General features: G+C 33.8%; 1 protein-coding gene across 1 annotated transcript in view; it reads left to right on the top strand.

Annotated features, from left to right (window-relative positions):
* LOC129221437 (pancreatic lipase-related protein 2-like) overlaps positions 1 to 17,248 on the top strand; it is a 44,321-nt gene extending 27,073 nt beyond the window's left edge. Inside the window, exons 2-10 of the mRNA XM_054855925.1 lie at positions 1,416 to 1,690; positions 4,414 to 4,560; positions 5,329 to 5,440; positions 6,255 to 6,368; positions 6,689 to 6,769; positions 8,086 to 8,328; positions 11,499 to 11,622; positions 12,376 to 12,585; positions 17,022 to 17,248. Of these exons, the coding sequence (XP_054711900.1) occupies positions 1,416 to 1,690; positions 4,414 to 4,560; positions 5,329 to 5,440; positions 6,255 to 6,368; positions 6,689 to 6,769; positions 8,086 to 8,328; positions 11,499 to 11,622; positions 12,376 to 12,585; positions 17,022 to 17,112 (1,397 nt within the window). The 3' untranslated portion in view covers positions 17,113 to 17,248. The remainder of the gene's footprint in view (positions 1 to 1,415; positions 1,691 to 4,413; positions 4,561 to 5,328; positions 5,441 to 6,254; positions 6,369 to 6,688; positions 6,770 to 8,085; positions 8,329 to 11,498; positions 11,623 to 12,375; positions 12,586 to 17,021) is intronic.
* Positions 17,249 to 23,068: the final 5,820 nt, after the last annotated feature.

Raw genomic sequence — 23,068 nt, 5'->3', positions numbered from 1 at the left:
CTTTTTTTTTCCTTTGTCTGAGACACCGTTTTGAAAACTTGGTTCTGACAACATTTTGTCCACGTCAAGCAGCCCTGGAAATTGAATGTTAAAAAAAGTATAGAGTAGTTTTAAATCATGTGTGTAACGGTAATTAACAAAAAAAAAAAAAAAGAAAGAAAATTATGGTCATAGAAGAAAATTGTAAACTTTTCTACAACTAATAATTTCATGTAGGAATGATATTAGGTCAAACTAAATGACGATTTGAATATATATTGAGCATTATGATTGAAAGAAAGAGAGGATACGCTTAACTTGAATACGTTTAGGAATTTCGAAACGGTGTGCAATCATTAAATTTATGATGCAGGTCAAGATTTTACTTTCCTCGCATGCCAATACAGAATTGGGAAACGAGCAAAAAATGTTCTTGCGTGTTCATCCAACTAATTCACCACGTCAAGCCTGAGACTAATACCATTACTTACAAAGTGAAACCGAAAGAACCAGAAATTAATGAGATGTATTACTTAACCGTGAGTGAGTGCTGGTTCGAGTAAGTAATTGGTAAGTATGAGCGTCATTAATAGTCATGCAGAATATTTGACGTGGTGAATTGTATGTTTAAATGAAAACGGTTGAAGAATATCAGAAGGCAGCAGAGTATTTCGATGAAATAATATTCTATACCCCACATTTACTAAAGTTGAGATTTTTCAAAGTGTTTCCAGATAGTACGACGACTTTTTTGTACGACTCAGATACTTCGACGACTTTACACTACTTAGTATAGTATCGTCTGTCGTTCGACGGACTTTTGAACGGCAGCAGAAACAAAACACGTGCTTGCATTCAAGTTTAATGCATCTAGTGCGTGATGGAACTGAACTGCCCTGCAGACTACTTAAAAATTCTGGTAATAATTTCAGAGATTTTGTCACATCATTGACTAACAATTTATTCAAACTTGTGCAAACCTTATTATCTCTTGGTATCTGAAATAGAGCCTTGCTATTTATTGCATCGCAGTTTCATAGTTATTGTATAAATATCAGAATTTAATGGTGCTGATTTTTTTCTTTTTTTGTTGTATTTGAATGACAATCTTCCATCTGGACATCTGAGAAGTCGTTAATTAACTGAAAAGCTTCACATCTGCTAAATGATATTGATTGAGGAGATTTCGAAGGCTCCCTTTCGTTCCACTGGACATGAATGCTTTTTAAAAGATTTTATGTTTTGAAAACTGAGCATAAAAAAGATAATTAGATTAGTTTTTAACTGTAGTAGCTCATAATATGCTAGACTCAACAGGAACCTAATGATCCCCGAAATATTATATATCCCCCCTTGGCATCACCTGAGCATCTGGCCTTCAAGCCTACTTCAGTATATTTCTAACATCTATATGCTTTTAACCTTTTATTTTGCAGTTGGAGATGAAGTATGTATGAAAGAGCTGGGTTGCTTCAAGTTAACGAACGACTATTACCATCCACAATATCGACCCTGCAATGTCCTCCCAGAGCCTCGCAGCCTGATTCATACCCGCTTCATTCTGTTCACGAGAAGAGATCTAAGCAGAGGAAAATTTTTGATAGCGGACGATGAAAAGACCATCAGAGAATCTGGTTTCAATGCCAACCATTCAACGAAATTCATCGTTCACGGATACGAAGAAAATCCCTTGCACGATAAGTGGGTTTTGGTAAATATGCTTATTATATTTGTATACTTGAACTTCTTGTTAAGAAGGAAGTTTTTAGAGGAAACCATTAAGCCAGTTAAGTATTTACTCGTAAGTCTCTGAAATAATGTACGAGTAAGTATACATGCAACAGAAAGAAAAACATTTTTGAAATAGCTTTTCACTCATTTGGAAAACTTTTCTTCATTCGTATTTCTAGAATATTCAAAAATATTTAATTTAGCTATCGATTGTAAATTTCGTCCCTTTCCTATGTGTTTAAATGAACTTTAAACGTAACAGTTATTGAGTAATCAAATTTTAAATCAAGGTGAAAATTAGTAATGATGTTTTTTTTTTTCTTTGGAGTAAGGAAATATGTATTAATCATTGATGTGACGCACACAACCAGTAGCGTACCTAGAGGTTGACAGGAGTGACTCTCGCCAGGGGCGCAACAGCCAGAGTGCGGCATTTCGACCGATTTCAAAAAGAAAAAAAAAGTTTTTCAGAAAAAAATTAATAAAAAAAAATATGTTAATTGATTTTTTAAAAAAATGATTAAATTAGTAAAAAAATATTATATTAAAAAAAAAAACTCGGGATCTACTCGAAAAAAATCAAAGAGTTTTCCCTGGAAGAATATCCATCAATTTAAATTTGAAGCTTCAGGCAATTTTTTGTGAGGTCACAGTGACCTCTCTAGACCTCCCATTGAAGCGGCCCGGGGGGAGGGGTGCAATTTCTTAAGTTCGCCAGGGGCGCTAGACGACCCTATAGGTACGCTACTGCACACCACAAACCAAAAAGACTTCCACAATGGCGTAAACCAGCGGTTCCCAACCGGTGGTTCGCGAACTCCTGGGGGTTCGCGAGAGATTTTCTGGGGGTTCGCGAAAAAAACATTGTAATGGCGGAGATTTAACACGCCTGTTTCTGATGATGTTTCATGCTCAAGCGGTTTTTGTTCTTTTTTTATTCATTTGTCTCTCGCACATTCGATACTCTTAGCTTGAAAATATTTGCATACTTCCTGACATATTTTACATTTAAATAATTTAGTTTGTCATTGCAAAGTGCCGGTTTTAGCGCTTCCGTTGACAACGATAGGTGATAGCCCTGAAGCCATGCTGAAAAAGCTCTATTTATGAATACAATGCCCTCAGATGAAAGAATTTGAAAGCGTTCGTTTCCTCAGAAGCTTTTGATCGGAAAGATTGATTAAACTTGGTGATAACATTACGTGGAGCATGGAACATATACTAGCATCTAAAATATGTTGGTATTTAGTTTTTTTTTTGCAATTTGAGCCTAACGAAGAGCTATCGCTCTTCTCTTGTGTTGAGTCAAAAATGCATAGAAGTGTGATTACGCTGTTGTTTCTTGTTATAATTTTCACACTACATAGACTACAATTTACTTCGAGCTTTGTTGTCGAAAATGGGAAAGCATAGCTAGCAACCAAAAGTTTAGCAGTGTGAGATTTACACAGAAAAAAAAAACGGACTTTAACCATGAAACTTAATTTGCGCTATATGTAAAAAAAGGAATTCATGAAATTTGTGTAGAAAATTTCTCTTGTAGTGAGTGAGTCTAACAATATTTGCTTTGTTAAAAATCACCTTTTTGTGTAAAAATTAAGAGAAAATGCGTATATTGAAAACAGACGCTTCTATTATTTTTCAATATAAGCAGTTTACTTCGCACTTATAACATTATTACAAGACAATTCTTCTGCAATTGAACGATTAATTTAAGCATTAAATCTTTATCAAACAGCTAGGCTCGTAGCTCTTTTCAAGAAGACTGAAACCTAGATCTTTCTCATTTTGATGTAAGAAAAAAAGTTCTGTAAGTTGATATAACTATATTCTTCGGCCTTAGTTTATGGATTTTTTTTCGGTGGATTGTTACGTCCAACAGAACTATTACCGCGCTGTATGGAGACTACGGGTCTCCAGTAATTGAAGTTAAATATCACTTTGATGTGATTTATTATAAAAAAAAAAAAGAAGAAAAAAAATTTTTTACACAGGCTAAATTTTGCCCCAGTTTTTGAGTAGAGTGAGACTTTTCCTTTCATTTCATTCCTTGATTTTAATTTTTGAGCTAGAGAGCTTACAATACAAACTCGCACGCATGTGCAAACTCACACAAGTGCGCAAACCGACAAATATTTTCTATAAATAGACAAAGTTGATGCCAGTTGGGTGGTGTAGTGGTTCAGTGTTGGCAAACAAAAGAGGACGAAAAAAGAAGAAGAAGAAGGGGGGAGCGGAGAAATTGTACAAAAAGGGAGGTATAAATTTCAGAAGAAATTAAACGTTAGAAAATGTATTAATGCACTTAAAAACAATGAAAGAATAGCTAACTTATCGAACTTTAGTTCATTAAACGGTAGGGAAATTTTTATTGGGCTGGAAGTGTAAACCATCATTTGCAGTAAGAGTTAAATCTAGGCTTTAAAAGGTATATTTCACTAAAACTTAATCTTCGAAACGATCCTCAAGTCAAGTATCAAGACTTGCGCAATGTTGTATATATAGAATGTAAAAACACTCATACCGGATGCATTGGTTCTAAGTATTTCCACGTTGCTTTCAGTAGTAACGATTTCTTCATTTATTTTAAAAAGATGGCTGATTCTTAAATTACTCATGCAGCAATTAGAAACAAAAATTACAAAAGCAATGTTTAGTAGTGAAATGGACTTTTTTAAAATCTGAAATCATGTTTTTTTTCAGGTATTAATGAAAGAGTTCTTAGCTTATAACGAGACCAATGTCATTATCGTCGACTGGAACAGAGGTAGTCAAGCTCCTTACATTCAAGCCGTGGCCAATGCTAGAGTTGTTGGAGCTGAAATTGCAAGAATGACCAATGCTCTCAAGGTAAGAGGTTTATAGCACTGAATGGAATTTTTGATACAGTCTAAAGATCTCATTCAACTCGAACAGAACTGGATCGAATAGAATACGATCACATGTATGTAATAATAGCGGAGCCAGAAATTTCCTTTGCCTCACTCAGAAGGAAATTTCTCGCTACTTTACTAGAAGACAGAAATCAATCGGATCGAGAGAGAAAAAAAATCGTGATTTGTTAGTTGCACTATAATCAATGCTGTAGTTGAGGGGGAACACGGGGATGCTCTGTCCCCCGATTTTATTTATTTATTTTTTATTCACAAAATAATGTAAATTGTCTTAAAGGCACCATTTTTTAAAACAAAATATCTACTTCTTAAATTAAAGCTGGAAAAACTATCTGAACTGACCTTTTTTAGTCTAACAAGATCCGTTAAACTAACCCATAAAAAGACGAAAAGCATGTCCCCCAAAATATTTTTTTTCCAAGTACAGTCCATACTACAACGTCATGTAAAACAGGAATCCTTGCTGTTAATTTGATATCTATAAAGAATCTACCATTACGAAATTGATTTCTGTTACTGCAATAAGTGAATTCCACCTAAAGTGTATTCCACTTGCATTACAAGAGCATTTTTTTTTCTTTTCTTTTTTTAAATTTTGCTTGCTTTGAATTCTTGCACTAATGCAATATTTACTTCACTTTTCCGTAATAAGGCTCAATGAGTTGTTGAAAAAATATTCCAAGCATATTTTTCTCTTTAAATTTAGTTTTTTTCTCTATTTCAGAAATTTGGAAATTTGACGACAAATATGATGCACATTATTGGCCATGGTTTAGGAGCTCATGTGGCCGGTTACGCTGGTCAAAGCATTTTGCCTATGGTATCCAGAATAACAGGTAGTTTCGTTTTTCAGTGGAGTGGTTTCCTTCAGTCAAAAGTACTACTTTTAGTCATTGAAATGGATAGAATGAGCACAAAAAAAAAAAAAAAAAAAATACATGGACCCAATAAATACTTTCATTTTCCGAATAGTTTTTTAATTAATTTTTTAAAATGTGCAATTTTCCAAACAAGGCGTAGTCTTTATGACGTCATAAATGATGCAATTTGGCGCATCTTTCTACTACGTTTCCACGTTATGATAATCAGCGAATTAAAATTGCGCTCTACGCTTGCTATCAACCATATCGTTGCCAATACACGTGAGTAAAGATGAGAATTAAATATTTTGTTCTGTGAATGGCAACATTGAATGGCATTTCATCATTTGTAATGTCACACGACAGAAGTGTAAACAATGAAAGCGCAACGATTTAAGTTTTTTTTTAATATTAAACTTAAATAAATTATTTAAAAAATGCTCAGATCCTATGTTTCTAAGCATGCTCTTTCAGAAAAAAATACTTTTAAAATTTTGGAAACGACCCCATTCTCAAGAAAATAAAGATAAAAACATCATTACATATTTCAATTTTCATTTCATTATTTTTGTACTAGATTCTAACTTAAGCACGATAACTTCGAGTATAAATAATTGTTGCTGTCAATATTATCATTCATATAGTTACGATTTGCTAAAGATGATTTATTCCCCCCTAGCTCTAATTATCTATAACTTTTTTCTACTAGTTACATGTGGAGATTATTTTAAATAATTGCTTGAACTTTTCAGGACTTTCAAGAGTAAAAACATTAATATCTAATTTTCAGGTTTGGATCCAGCTTACAAATTTTTTTGTAACCTGCCAGACAATGTCCGACTAGACAAAGCTGATGCCGAGTTTGTAGATGTTATTCATTCCGAGCTGAAGGATTATGACTCAGGTAATTTTGAAGACGAAATGAGTTAAAATTTTAAAGTATAAAGTATAGTTTTAATTAGTAGAACTACTAGTACAATTAATAAGAATTATGTTTTCCAGAACGGGTTACTCAAATTTTCAATTTGTAGTGTTTTACAACTTTTCATTCTAATCTGAAAATATTATTATTGAAAAAACATTTTTAAGAACCACTAGATTCGTAATGTAATAACGCTGTTTAACTTTTCAAAACAACTTTGTTTGTTGCCTGCAGACCATTTGCTGATTTATTATTATTTTTTTTTTCATTTTGATACACATTATTATAATTTTTTTTTCTAGGACATGGTACCTGTCACAAACTTGGACATTTGGATTTTTACCCAGATGATCAAACAGTAACAGCTCATCTACATTATGAAGGTAAGGCAAATGGCTGGGAAATTCGACATGAAAATTTAGACATTTCAACTGTGACTGTAGTTTACGAGTCAGCAACGTATCAACACAACGCTTGATACAATTATGGGCCATATAGTGGAATAAAAAATAAATTGGGGGCTTGAAAGTTTAGAATATTGTACTACTTTATTTTGTATTCAAGACAACTAAAGTTAAAGTTTCATTTAAAATGTTAATTGGTTAAAAAAAAATTTAGGCTCCGTTAAACACCGCCAATCTCGAAAAGTGACCACGTTTTCATATATACAATTGTAAAGCTTGGATACACCTTTTTGCGGTAATTTACAACATCGACCAAAGAGGTAAAACATTGAAATTTTGCGCGGACAAAGCAGATGTCACTTTTTAATTTTAGTTTAATTTGTTCCCAATTAAGATTGGTAAAATTACGCTTCAGTTTAACATTATATTCGCTGCAGTAGAACTTACTTTTTTAAATTCATGTACTATGAATGCTGCGACAATGGGCTTCCAGGTATTTTCTTTTAAATTTTACCGCGTGGAAAGTTGAGTCTTTCCACGGATGACTTTTCATCCAGAAGCTCGCACTTTTTTGCATTGGAAAGAGTGTTCCTTGTAGCACCGAAACACGTTTCTGCAGTAATTTGCAATTTTTATGCTTCAAAACATTGGTTAATTGATTCATTTAATTTTCAGCACAAGGGTATTTATTCTTTATATAGGTACCTTGGTTGTTTACGTGTTTTTAATGATGACTGAATAAGTCAGAGTGCTTTGTTTATCCTAATGTTCTATAAGAAAAGCAGTGAAAAAAAATACTGGAAAATTTGCTAAAAAGTATATATTGAAATAGTTTTTAGTTGAATTTCAAATTAAATATTCCCTTTGAGTAATTTAAAAAAGAATTCCTGAAGTTTGTGTCAAAGTATATGAAAGAACCTCTTACAAATTAATGTTAACCGAACATTCCTTTAGAAATCAATAAAAGTACACTGTATGCCCTCAATGGCTATGGATCGATAACGGGCTAGTTAAGACGAGTCCATCTGAATGAGGGGGAGAAGTAGAAACTTGATGCGCGCGTTTCGGTCATTTCAATGTGACCTTTTAATACAGATGCTAATACACACATCTGCAAAAGCTGGCGTTCCTGCAAACTAATAAATGCCTCCATTTCCGCCTGTAAACCGGATGTTCATTTCCCATACCGTCAGCGGTTAGACAGTACCAGCCATCTTTGGGTTCAAAATATTTCCACTACCCTATTTGCTTCAGCGGAGAAATGTGATTTTGAACCAGTTTTTTATCTGTTTTAGTGACGAGTGATCACCAAAGAGCGGCTGCCATGTTCATCTCGAGTATCCGCAACGGGTCTTGTCTGATGATAGGTTACTATTGTCGTAGTTACAAAGCTTTCCTCAGAGGCGAGTGTGCCGACTGTGGCACCGATGGATCGCGCTGTGCCCCAGTTGGATATCACTCAGACCGATATATACCATTTAAAGATTCCAACTTTTCAACTATGTATCTGGTGAGCGGAAGTTATCCTAGCATTTGCCGTAAGTATGATTAATTCTATTGCATTTGCATATTAGCTACTTGAAATACTAATAAAACAAATGAAAATGACGATACTTTAAACTTTGGACATATGATGACGTCATTCCTTTCATATGCAGTATTACTCTTTGGCGTCTCCAAGATGTCCTTCATTTCAATTACCATTGTTGACCGACGTCTCTTAGACGTCATTTAATTCAAGTGCCATTGTGGACTGACGTCTCCAAGACATCACTATCATTTTAAGTGCCATCGTAAACTAACGTCTCTAAGGAGTCATTCATTTCATGTGCCATTGTAGATTGATATTTTCAAGATATCGTTTATTTCCAATAAAGCATTCATTTTCCAAGAAGACATTCATTTCATGTGCTATTACAGACTTTTTGACGTTCCCGAGGTATCCTTTTAAGTCAAAAGGTTAAGGTTGGTCATTGAAAACGCTTTTGTGTCATTTCAGAGCCTATTCAATAATTTAGTGTTATGATTAAGCACCCTTTAATGTTGTGATTAACCGTTAAATAATGCAGGTTCATTGAAATAATCTGACTCAATATTGCAGGTTTCATCCTTTTTTTCATCACTGAGGGCTGTTAGCGGGGAGAGAGGGGGTGTAGGTACTAGCTTTGATTCTAATTAGTAAAATAAAATAAAAAAATTCTCGAGAGTTTTTTTTTTCCCCCCCTTCTTTCCTTTTCTGTGAAGTATTAATTTTCAAACACACCACTACTTTTTGGAATGCTCAACTTGACATAACTAAAACAATCTCATTAATATTTTGTTTCCCAAACCATTATAATTGCTATTGCCATATCAAATGATTTTTTTCTACTGAGTAGTAGAAACAGGGCCTGATTACCGCACAGGCCTACTAGGCCTGGGCCTTGGGCCCCCTTTTCCTAAGGGCCCCAAATTACTTAAAGAATTATGCATAGCATTACAACTATACAAAAAATACACACATTTTTAAAATAATAGCCTTCAGAGGGCCTCCAAATTATTGTGGATCTTGGGCCTCACTTTTAGTTAGTCGGGCCCTGAATAAAAATGACTTTAAACGCAATCATTTTTTCAACTATGCCTCTTACGTTTTACCAGGTTTTTTTTCCACCACTTACGTCTTGCATTTTTTCACATCTGTTTGCGTAAGAAGCTTTTTACTTCCTTTTACAAACTAGTATGTTGTGGCCATCACGAAACTTTCTTCTCTATCTTTCTTATAATTCTGATCCCTCCTCATGCTTAACGAGGAAGCAATATTCCCAACAGAAACAAAATTACACATGCCAAAACTTGACGACCATACCAATTCCTGATTCATCTCAAAAGCAAAGCAAAGAATGAAAATTGAAAACTATTTTAAAAGCCTTGCTTAAAATAATTACCAACATTTATTTGCCAACAAGCACAAGAGAGCAACAGTTGAAAATTTTAAACCATTGAGATAGTATTTCCGATTATTTCCTTGCAATTAAAATCACGAGACAAATGCAGACGACAGTCTATTACGATTTATCTTTCTTATTGTTGCAATCATAAAGCTATTTTTATTCACACAAATAAAAAAAAAATCAGCCCCCCATGGAGCGATTGGCGCCAAAATTAAACCAACGCCTGTTTACATATGGATTCATATGGATTCCAAATTTCATTCAGAACGTAGCATTACTTTACTTCTTGAGATATGGCACTCACAATAGAAAAAAAGAACGTAAGATTGCGCCACCCCCTTTTCAGCTGTTGACGCCAAAATAGAATCACTTCTTATACCCTCTAAAGGCTACTTGTCGATAAATTTTGGTTTGATTACGTTCATTATTTCTTTAGATACAGCAGTCACAATTGACGACAAAAAACGTTCCATAGCTCAACCCTCGTTTGAGCTATTGACACCAAAATTGAATCAGGACCTGTACCTGTTAGGGGCAACATATGGACCAAATTTTGTTTGATTCTGCCAGTTACTTCCTGGAGAATAGCAGTCACGCAAAACTCAAAAAACGTCCCATTGCTCCACCCCTTTCGGAGGAATTTGCGCCAAAAACCAATGGACACAAGTTCACATAGGGGCACATACGTGTACCAAATTTCGTTCGATTTCATGTGGTAGTTTTTGCTGTAGAGCGGCCACAAAAAATTGGTCACTCACATGTGGTCACACACACACACACACACAGAGAGAGAGAGAGAGAGAGAGATTTTCCAAAAATGGTCGAAATAAACTCAGCATAACTCAAAACTTTCAAACCCATCAAAATTCGAAATCCGAAAATTTGTAGGAATCCAATACTTTCTTCTATATATTAGATATAGAAGAAAGTAAAAAGGAAGTATTGTATTCGCGAAAAAATTTTCACCCATTTGCTCACCCCCAAATAAAAGTTGAGTTTTTTTCCAACCCGATCACACGTAGATATGTGCCTAGGAACTTACAGACACCCGAAATACCAATTTTGATGACATCATCTAACTCGAATTTAAACGTTAAACCTTTGTGAGAGGCTTCTTTATATATAATTCTTAAAACTTCACTTCATCGCTTTTTACATCGCATCACAACGAATTTATTTGTGTTTTAACTTGACCCACGTCAGGTGCAATTGATACGTTGTGTGAAATAAATTTTGTCGATTAAGGTGTTGAAATCATTATTTGAAAGGGAAATAGTAATTGTATTGCAGGACATTTTGTTTTTGGTGCATAGCATGTGTAAGAAAAATTTGAAGAATCAAAATGTAACATATGTATCAAATATACCCAGTCTCCTCGACTTAGGTAAAGCATTCAGCAATGTTTTCCTTTTAATGAACTCAAAAATATATAAAATTATAAAATTACGTCTGTTCTCAGCTATATACGAATTGACTGTGTTTTCTTATTTATTCAACCTGTAGTTAAATATAGTGTTTTGCATGAAGAAGAAAAAATTACAAAACCTGAAATTTCATATGAACTGCTTTATATTTTCTAAGCTTCATAATAAATTTCATGCAATGGAATAGTGAGTAAAATTATTTCTGCTTGCCATACTAAATTTAAAATAGCGAATTCGTCATTCATCTTAATGAAGTTATCACTCTTCTAGATAAGGCGAAAAATTTGTTTTTAATATGCATGCATTTTGAGTGCACTAACTACTCGTGGTCTGATAATGATTTTTGTTTTATAGTTTATGAATATCGCCTTCAAATGCTTTTGCAGAACAAAGATTCGAATCTCGAAAATCATTCAAAAACTGGGAACCTTCTCCTGCTGCTAAGGGGGGACAAAAAACCTCTGTTTCTTCATCTTCGGTAAGTTGCACATTTAAACATTTTATAAACGACATTAATCGACATAAAAGTTAACGAAAAAATTAACTCTGAAGTTTATAGGTATTTAAAATAGAACAGGAGTATAGTATATTGTTATAGAGAAACGTTAGAGAAAACTTATCTGTGGTCATATTTCTTTGGAATTTGATGCCACATTCATCCCGAGAGAAGTAAATGGCATTTATATTTTAGATGATTTTTATAAAATTAGCTTTAATAAACACGATGAATTTTAAGAGAATGAACAAATACCCGAAACTAATGAGAAAAATATCCCCAAAACTGTTGAACTACATGATGCTCGAAATTTATCATGTAATCTTTACAATTCAAGCCCTGTGGCTTAGTGTTAGCGCTTCTTGCTTCCACCTCACAGTCCAAAGATGGATTCTCGGGTTGAGGCAAGGGTGACTCAGCCATTCATCCTTTCAGTGGATCGATAAAATGAGTACCAAACGTTCTTGGAAACTAAACACTGGGCGTTCCGCGTTCGGCTGACCGCGTAACCAGAATATCTGCCTTTGTATTGTAGAGCCCTCGGCCACAGAAAACTGCGATGGTCATGGCAGGCCTTTGCCCCCCTTAGCTATTGAGCCACTGAATTTAGTTTTGGTTTATCTTTGCAATTCAAGCTAAATCTTAAAGTTTACTATCATAAACAATCAAGTCCTGCCTGAAAAATATATAATATGACTAACTACCAAACTTAGATTGCAATTATTTCCTCATCAGATTCTACAGTATGAACAATGGGCAGGAATATACATTCCTTGTCACTTCCTCTGTGGATATTGGTATCGTTCGCAACGTCACCACCCGTTGGGAGAACCAGGGCCACTACCACGAGCAGTTCTCCTCTGGACAAACGATTTGGCACTATCAAGATAGGAATGTGAGCATCGAGAGGATAAATGTTACTCAACTGAATTTCCAGCCAGAAGAGTAAGTATCAAAGATTCATATCGCTGGTAAACGTACAAAGTGTAAGATATTGTTCGCATTTTTTTTTTTTTTTTTGGGATAATTCGAGTAAACTTTGTCGTTTTACCAATTTTATTCTTTTTCTGAAATTGCAATCAAAATTGTTTGCATAAGTTTTTTGTATCAACAGCAAAAAAAAAAAATTGTCCACTTTCATGTTTTCAGCGAAATGTACGAGCAAAAATCACCAGCGGAATTTTCCGTGCTTGAGCGACCAATCGGAGCAAGTGAAAAGCTGTTTTTTTTTTTTTTTTTGACTGGATACCTCCATAAACTTAATCTTTCATGCGTTTAAACATTTTTTTTTTCAACTATTGCATACTTAAAAAATAATTATGAAGTTGCTAAAGAAGGAATAATCTTTGGTTTCTATATTAGTATAAGATATTTTTTTAAGGAATTTTTACTTATTACTGCATGAATTAGTAAAAAAAGAATTTCACAAGATACCCATTTTAAAATATCTCTGTAAAAGTGCATAAAAAATATAAAGCAGACCCCATTTCCAAAACTTTTTTTTTATCACTTTTAAAGTTGGATTTTCTTCAATGAGGTCAAAAAACGTCATTTACACAATTTGTTCGGTATGTGTGTCCAAAGTACCATGAGATCCCAAAACTAATATGTTGTGGCCATCACGAAACTTTCTTCTATATCTTTCTTATAATTCCGATCCTTCCCCATGCTTGACGAGAAAGCAATGTTCCAACAAAAATAAAATTACACTCGCCAAAACTTGACGACCATCCCAATTACCGATTTATCTCAAAAGCAAAGCAAAGAATGAAAATTGAAAATCATTTTAAAAAGCCTTACTTAAAATAATTACTTACACTTATTTGTTAACAAACACAAGATGGAATCGTTAAAAGTTTAAATCATCGCGATTTTCTGGTCATTTTCCAACAATTAAAATCTCGCGAAATACGCAGATGACAGTCTATTACGATGTCTTTCTTATTGTTGCATTTATAAAGCTATTTTCATTTCGCAAAAAAAAAAAAAAAAAAAAAATCAGCCCTCTATGGAGCGATTGGCGCCAAAATTGAACCAACGCTTATTTACATATGGATTCACATTTATTCCAAATTTAATCCAGAACGTAGCATTACTTCTTGAGATACCGCACTCACAATGGAAAAAAAAGAACTTTCGATTGCACCACCCTCTTTTCAGCTATTGACGCCAAAATAGAATCAGCTCTTATACCCTCTAAGGGCTACTTTTCGATAAATTTTTGTTTGATTCCGTTCAATATTTCTTGAGATACAACAGTCACAATTGACGACAAAAAAAAACAAAAAAAAACCGTTCTATAGATCAACCCTCGTTTGAGTTATTGACACCAAAATTAAAGCAGCGCCTGTACCTGTTAAAGGCAATATATGGACCAAGTTTTGTTTGATTCTGTCAGTTACTTTTTGAGTAATAGCAGGCACCCATAACTCAAGAAACGCCTCATTGCTCCACCCCCCTTGGAGGAATTCGCGAGATAGACCAAGGGGCATAAGTTCGCATAGGGGCACATATGTGTACCAAATTTCGCTCGATTTCATGCGGTAGTTTTTGCTGTAGAGCGGCCACAAAAAACTGGTCACCACACACACACACACACAGAGAGAGAGAGAGAGAGAGAGAGATACACTTTTCAAAAATTGGTCGAAATGAACTCAGCATACCCCAAAACGTTCGAATCCGGGTCAAAATTCGAAATTCAAAAATTTGCACGAATCCAATACTTTTTTCAAAATATTTAATACAGAAGAAAGTAAAAAGAGTATACATATGTATTGGTTTATGAAAAATCCGGTTCTAAGTGTACTGCACAACTTCGGTCAAAACTACATTTCTGCTTCCAATTTTAGGTTTTTATGCCTAACCCATTTTTCTCAGGTCGTATGCAAAGAGAAAAAAAAAAAAAGAAAGAAAAAAAACTTTGTTTCAATGCATCTCCTTTTGTAGTAATACAGAGATGCAACTGCTAATTGAAATTTTCATTCAAGGGCAGCAAGTCCTTTAATCAATCCTATTCTCTATAAAGCAATTGGTTTAGAAAGTCCAAACTTGTGTGTAGTTTAGAGTAGACCTTTGACTCTGAAACAGGCCATACAGTGTAATAAATGGGATTGAGGTCGAGTGAGTAGATGATATCATGTCCACTCAAAAGATGATATCATGTCAAAAACAATGCGCTTTGCACCACTCTTGTGTTTTTGGCCATATGAATCGGTGTGGAGTTAAAGGAAAATGTCCAGTCTACAATGCTGATGTGCTCTTAGGCCCACATAAGTACAATAACTTCTAAAATGTCCTTCTGGTTCACTTTTCATTTTACGGCCCTCATCCACAAAAAACTAGAGATTTTTTTGTCGCTTGTGCTGATTCCACCTCAGACCAAGCCTGACATCGGGTTTTGGCGATATCTAACACTTTCTAAGGTGCTTGTAGTGTCTACAGATCAAATCCTATGGTTCTGGGGGATGCGAGCCGGTTGAACGGTAAATCAGTAAAAGGTATCTCTTCTAGCGTGGATTTGCGGCCAGTCTCAAACGTTTCTAGCATCTTTGGAGTCATACAAAAGCCTGAACTTTTTGGAACTCATAAAACTTCTGTTTGAACTGTTTTTTCCCTTAGTCGCACTTATCGGTCACAAATTCCCAAACGACTGCTCTCGTGGAAACCCAAGGATTTCATTGAACTCACTTTTGGATGACCTGACGATTAACTGAAATGTTCACTGTTCGTTTTTGTACACATTCCCGACTATCATTTCAAAGCCACTTGAAACGGCTTGCCGTTTCAAATACTGTTTGTCAAGGGATAACAAGCAAATGAACTATCGTTCTATTTGGTTGAACAACTTAAAATAGCAAGTATTTTCCTTAAAATTGTAAGAAAATCGAAAAACAATACATAAACTAGGTAATATATTGTAAATTATTTTCTAATAAAGTGAGAAACAAAAATAAATTAGGCACTCATTAAAATGAAATTACCTTTCTTCCATTCGATGATACAATTTTTATCGATATATATATATTTTTTTTTTTTTTTTGCCGCGCCCTGTATACTGCCGTGCTAAGCAAAAAAGGGAAATTTGCAGTTGGAATCAAGCTGAGATATTGTATTTTAAAGTGTGGCTCTTCCATATATTTGATTCAGATGTCTCTTTTTTAAAGAATTTTTCAAAACAATAGTTCCTGATCAAATGACCCTAAAACATTTTATTTATTAAGTAAAATACGAAACAGAGAACAACTTGGTTATGATAACTCAAATTTGTTCAAAAGTGCTGGTATGACTACTTTTACTACTGTGCTTAGCACGGCCGTATGAATAAACTGAAACTGTAATTTAAGTTTTGGTTCAGCTTAAGAAACACCAATTTAGTTTTGATTTGATCTGAGACTGGATTGGAAAAAATCAAAACTCAATAGCTTTCATTTTCAGATAGTAAATTTACATTGTATTGTTTTTCTTTCAAAAAAAAAAAAAAAAAAACAGTCATGTTTGAAAGTCGAAAATTTCAATTAATACTTCAAGTTTCAATATGGCAATCTAAAATAGAAAATGTAGTTGTTACGATTAGACACACATTACCCAATATTATTGGTTGAATGACGACTTGACTTATTTCTGGTGTTTGATCATGAAAGCTCTCAGTTATAAAACAAAAAGTTTTTTTTTGTTCTAATTAATCTTACCTTTATGTGTATTTCTGTCAAGCAGATGTGTGGATAGCATATATTTCTTAATGTTTAACCCTTTATATGTCCCAAGAAATACAGAGCTATTAAATCCTAATTTTATTCATAAAAAATCAAATTTTCCATTTTTTAAAAATTTTCCCGAAAAAACCCGGAAAAAAACGGTTTTTTTACCACCATTTCAAAATTTCCGGAAATTTTACATCTCTAGTATGCCACATACATACGCACATACGTACATACAGACGTCACGAGAAAACTCGTTGTAATTAACTCGGGAATCGTCAAAATGGATATTTCACGTGTCTATATGTTCTTATTATGCACTTATCCACGTGTGGTCGAGTCGAAAAAAAAAAAAAAAAAAAAACTCAACATTCATTCGGGGGTGAGCAAAATGGAAATTAAGGTCGATTTTTGAGTGAAAATTTTTTCACAAATACAATACTTCCTTTTTTGTAAAAGAAAGTAAAAAACAGACCTTTATTGGCCATTAACCAAATGGGAATATATTTCAGTTTTAGAACTCAATCGTTTCTTCCTTTGTGTATTGCAGAGTCCTTAAGGATCATTTTCAAACTTATTTAAAACTTTTGAATATTTAAAATTAGAAATATTCCAAATATATGTTTAGTAATGCAAACTGAATTGTAATCGTCATTTGTTGAAAGTTTTCACTTTATTTTTCAGAATGAGAGGGCCAACACAACTATCCTTCTGCAAAAGTGATGCGCAAAACGAACCTGGATGGAATATATTTTTACCCGCCACTTGCAGATAAATGTTTTTGCACCACAAATAGGAACTGCAAATGAAGTGGGAAATCATTTCTTAGTTGCCAAGATCTGGACTAGTCTTGACATTAATGACTGAGAGAGCAAGCGAGTACATAAAAATAGTTGTTGCAACTGCTCTCAAGTAAACAAGGGAAAGCCAATGAAAAGCAGTTTGCGGAAGCTTCATTTTCGTGTAGGAAAATGTTATTAATAAATTGGAAAAGAACATCGATGGAACAACATCGATGTTCAACGTGGAAAACAATAATACATCGACTAAAAATATCGATCATTTGAGACAACATTTAAAAACTAGCATGTTGTGGCCATCACGAAACTTTCTTTTATATATTTCTTATGAATTCAGATCTCTCCGCACTTGACGAGGAAGCAATATTCCCAACAAAAACAAAATTACACACGCAAAAATTTAACAATCGCCCCAAAAGTAGTACTTTTTGTCACTGAAATTGATAGAATAAGCAAAAAATAATAATAATAACACGGACTCAGATAATACTTTCATTTTCCCAACAGTCATTTTTTAATTAAATTTTCTAAAATGTCCGATTTTTCAAACAAGGCGTGGTCTTTATGATGTCACAAATGATGCACTATGGCGCATCTTTCTACCGCATTTCCACGTTATGATAATCAAGAAGCGAATTACAATTGCGCTCTACGCTTGCTATCAACCATATCGTTGCCAAACGCGTTAGTAAAGATGCGAATTAAATGTTTTGGACCGTGAATGGCAACACTGAATGGCATTTCATCATTTGTGATGTCATCGGCTGAAGCGTTAAACGATAAAAGAGCACCGATTTAAGTATTTTTTTAAAAATATTAAACTTAAAGAAATTATTTGAAAAAACGGTCAGATTCTATGTTTTTTTTAAGCATGCTCTTTCAGAAAAAAGTACTTTTAAAATTTTGGAAACGACCCCATTATCGCAAAAGCAAAGCAAAGAGCGAAAATTGAAAGTTATTTTAAAAGCCTTGCTTAAATTAATTACAAATATTTTATTTGTTGACAAACATAAGATGGCAACAATACGCAGACGACAGTCTATTACGATTTATCTATCTTATTGTAAAAAAAAAAAAAAACAGCCGCTGTTGGAGCTATTAGCATCAAAATTGAACAAACACCTGTTTACATATATGTTCACATTTTTTTCCGAATTTCATGCAGAACGTAGCATTACTTCTTGAGATATGGCGCTCACAATGAAAAAAAAAGAACGTTCGATTGCGCCACTCCCTTTTCAGCCATTGACACCGAAATAGAATCAGCTTTTATACCCGCTAACGGCTACTTGTTGATAAATTTTTGTTTGATTCGTTCATTATTTCTTGAGATATAATATTGTCATAATTTTGTCATAATTGACAAAAAAAAAAAACATTCTATAGCTCAGCCCCTATTTGAGCTTTTGACACTAAAACGGAATCAGCACCTGTACATGTTAGGGGCAACATATGGACCAAATTTTGTTTGATTCCCCCTGTTACTTTTTGCAGAATAGCAGGCACACATAACTCAAGAAACGTTCCATTGCTCCACCCCTCTTGGAGGAATTCGCACCAAAACCCAATGGGCACAAGTTCACATAAGGGCTTATATGTGTACTGAATTTCGTTCGATTTCATGCGGTAGCTCTTATCGAACATATCCATAGTATCCTCTAAAAGAGCTTTCACGGAAGTATTAATCAATTTGATTGGAGACGTGTTCATGAATTCATAACTACGATTTTAGACTTGTCAAAATAAAGTTAAAAAGTAAAAATCTAATCTATTTTAATTTGAATAATTGAACTCAAATTGAATTTAAGAAAGAAATTCCTTTTGCACGGAAGTATGCTTAAAAGCTCTGCAGTAGTAAAACACTTTCAAAATATTCGTGGAGGGGCTGGATACCCTACTCCCGAAGTGAACACGAGAAAAGAGGGAGAAAGAAATAAGGAAAATCATAATTTAGTATGAGCAAAAAAACTTCACGAGGATATAAAATTAAAGGCTAAGCTACAGTTTTACGTTTTATGAGAATAAATATTTTTATACACATTTATTATGCCTACACTACGTTTTGAAGCATTAAATTTTTAAAGTTACTTCTCTTCTTAAACACTCCAATTGATTTTTAAAACCAATCACAACTGATCATACATATACAGTGGACTCTTTCTATTCTGAGTACTCATGGGACCGAATAAAAGTGTTCAGATTATAACGGTGTTTATTATAGAGGGAGGGAGACTGGGTAATGCGTGTACATATATGTGTTTTATTGCGTTTAGTGGACTAAGTTCAGTACTTTGTCCAGTGAGCTATACCAGTAACTGAGGTAGAGGTGTTGAATTTCGGTTTGGTGGCTAAAATGTCTATTTCAACTCGGCAGGACCTAAACTCTTGCATTTATTAATTTCTTTTTTAGTTTAAAAAGTTTTCCATAGCATTCAACAATAAAATATTACAATTCAGCTATCGGTACATTAGCTGAAAAAAAAAGTTATTTTTAATCTGTTTTTGCATTGTATATCCTCATGCAAGGTACGTGCTATCATCCAAGTGAAAATGTTTCTGGGTGATTCTCAATCGCATTTTACTAAAAGATACTTTAAAGGCCTTGAATACAACTTGATACAATGGTTGGATTCCTGAAATATAGTTCAGTGGCGGAAACTTCAGGCTCATATTGCTCAGCTGAATGATTTCACATGATGCAGTAATATCCAGGAAAATAAGTTTTCTCCTTCCTTTCTCCATACATTTTCTCTTTAATGCCATTCAATCAGTGCTAAAAACTTGAATGTATTTTAGGCTTTCCAACTTGATTCATAGGAATTTCCGAGTTCCAATTCTGAACATGTTCAGTATATAGAGAGGGGATAACTGAAGGGGATTGAAAACAGCGTTCACAATACTAGGGTGTTCATATTACAGGGTGTTCAGAGTACAGAGAGGTCAGCCTATGGTAGGTCTATGGTGTTTCACCGGGACAGTCAAAATGTCTTCAGAATATTGGGGAGTTCACATTAGAGAGCGTTCAGATAGGAGTCCACTGTATTTAAAATGCAGCTAACGCTCAAATAGTATTATTAGCTAAAGAGAATGTATGCAGCACCTTTTTGTTTTTTTTTTTTTTAATTCAACAATACTATGGTTCAAAATTACAAATATTAAATTCCCTAGCTATTTTATAAATATATATCATTGACTATGCATAAAAAGAAATTCAGATTGAATAAAACCTAAATAATTTAATTAGGAAAAACTACACAGGGTGTGTCATGAATCCCTCCGGGGTTCGGAATTTATTTTGAAACACAGTTACCAATACAACAACTACGCTGACTTTACTGGAGTAAGAAGCTCTACAGGTTGTGTTTCACAAATGTTCGATAGGTGAACATTTCGTGATGCGGCAGTCTGAAGTCTAACTCATGTTTAACTCGCTGTAATATTTTCCAACAACATGGAACACAACTCCATTATTTGACAGAAGTTCGCCATTTTCTCAATAACAAGCTTCCCGGACATTGGATTGGACGAGTTTCTGACAACAGCAATCGCATTCTTCCGTGGCCACCGAGCTCTCTGGATCAATTTCCTGCGATTTTTTACTTGGTTACATCAAAGATCGTGTGTTCGTACCGCCTACGTCACGTGGTTTACAGTTACCATTGATCATGACATGTTACAACGAGTGAAACAAGAGTTAGACTTCAGACTTAATATCTGCCGCATCACAAAAGGCTCACATATCAAAGGTTTATGAAACCAAGCTTGTAGAGATTACTTCTCCAGTAAAGTCAACGTAGTTACTGTATTAGTAACATGTTTGATTTAATAAAATTTCCAAATTTCGGAGGGAGTTGTGGCACATCCTGTATTTATTGTATGCTCGAAAAAGTTTTACTCAGTTTTGTCAAATTGTTTCTACACCACAAGAAATCTACTTCCTTTGCTAATTAAACCAATAGTTAAACACCATAAAACACTTTTTTTCAATGGAATAGTCCTCTACTTATAGTCCTAACTACGTATAGTAACAATATTAACATAATTGAACAAAATCAATGTTAAACAGAAATGAACTTTCAAACATCAATGAGCAAAATGTTGGCTTTTTAAGCTGTGAATATTTTCGAAACGTCGACTTCGCTGCCATATATTTCTAATTGCAAAGTAAATTATTATTTTATGTCTTTCCCACTCAGTTTTGCCTAGAAATTTTCAAGTTTCATGTCAACTTCTCATCAAATAACTAAGCAATAATCATCAACGTTTATTTGAAATCAACCAATACCTGAACATGTTCGTTATAGTCTTTTTAATGGACACATCCATATAATTTTCACCCTTTTATCAGCACTTAAAATGTTTTATTCTAGTTACAAATAGAGATATTCATTAGCAGTAAGTTACAGCCCTCAAGTCAGGACTTAGGCAGGACTACGTACAGTGTACTACTGAAAGTCGGTAATACATCCAGAGACTGATGTCTCGTACTTGTTACGGATTCATCAGCCCGGAATAGTCTTCTTATCAGTCTTTAATGAGATGACAACTGCCTCCAGCTCAGTTATTGACTATTTTAGATAGATGAGTCCATAATAAGGAGAGAATTGTAGTCTTTGGATTTCATAATCGGGCTTTCGGTAGATTGCATGCAACAAAAAACATGCATAGCATACCCAACAGAAAGTTAATTCGAACTACAGAACATTTAAAAACATAAATTATGTTGAAAATAATAAAAATGGTTTTTCCTTGTGATATTACTTTTCATTTCAGGGAAAGATCTTTTTTTTTTTTTTTTCGTTTTTAAATGTCTTTATTTTTTTATTTATTTATTTCAAATCCCTCAAAATATTAAATTTAAAAATTACTTTCAATTTAAAGTATCTTTTAACTCTCTTATTTGATATAACTTGGTTAAAAACGCGTTTTTGCTCTATCTTTTCATTTAAGGAAATTTGCTTGAAGCATATCGTTCAATTTTCTGACTTAAAATGGTAATGTGTTAGAGATATGTTTTTATTATTAAAGTTTTTGTTCAGATTCATCCTAATTTATCATGTTATATTTCTTTGTTATGATACGAAACTTTTGTTTTATGTTTTTTTATATTTCGAGCTTATATGTTGTAGTTTTATTGTAAATAAAATAAAATCAATTTGTATTAACTCTTTTTTTATTGAAATTCTTTTCTTTTTTTTCTGACCTACTGTGTTTATAGAAAATTATTTGAAAGGAACATTTTTGATGCAGCTAAAGATCAGTCATTTGGAATACATTACCATCTTTCAATCAAAGGGTTTATTAAAAAAATTGTCGAATAAACGAAAGTTTCGATGGTGCTCCCATGTCTGGGAGATGCCATAGCACCCACAGACTCGATATTTGTCATAAAACTACTTCGGACCCCTGAGGTTGTGCAAAGTACCTCGGAACTATTGATTTTTTAAGCTAAAAGCTTCGGAAAATATTTTTTCTACTTAATTAAAAATTCACATTCGGAGCTTCTGATTTAAAGAAACTAGTAAATTTTCTGGTGAATTGGTTTAGCCTTAAGCATCGGACTTTAGAAAGCACTAAAACCATCGACGCGTTTCCCCATAAAACGGGTCATAAAATATCATTGACGATAAAAAGGCAAACAGCTAGCCTTTTCTATGAAATCTTCTGAGGTGGAAAACATTGTTTTTGCTTCATTTATGCCGTGTTATAAAGAAAAAACGACTATTTAAAATTTTATTTCCCATGTAACAAATTTGGTAAAGCAGCACTAGTTGTTTTCCTTTTCTGACCCCAAAAAGTAGCAAGTAGTTTTAATTTAGGTAACTTTGAAGCCGAGTATCTGAAAAGCATATTTATTACCCATAACAACGCTCGCATATTACAGCATGACGCAGTAAAATATTACATATTTACAAGCGCCTTTAACGATTG

Source organism: Uloborus diversus, chromosome 1, assembly GCF_026930045.1.
Source record: "Uloborus diversus isolate 005 chromosome 1, Udiv.v.3.1, whole genome shotgun sequence".
Lineage (NCBI taxonomy): Eukaryota > Metazoa > Arthropoda > Arachnida > Araneae > Uloboridae > Uloborus > Uloborus diversus.
The sequence above is the reverse complement of the archived record's forward strand: the minus strand, read 5'-3'. Positions and strand labels throughout refer to the sequence as shown.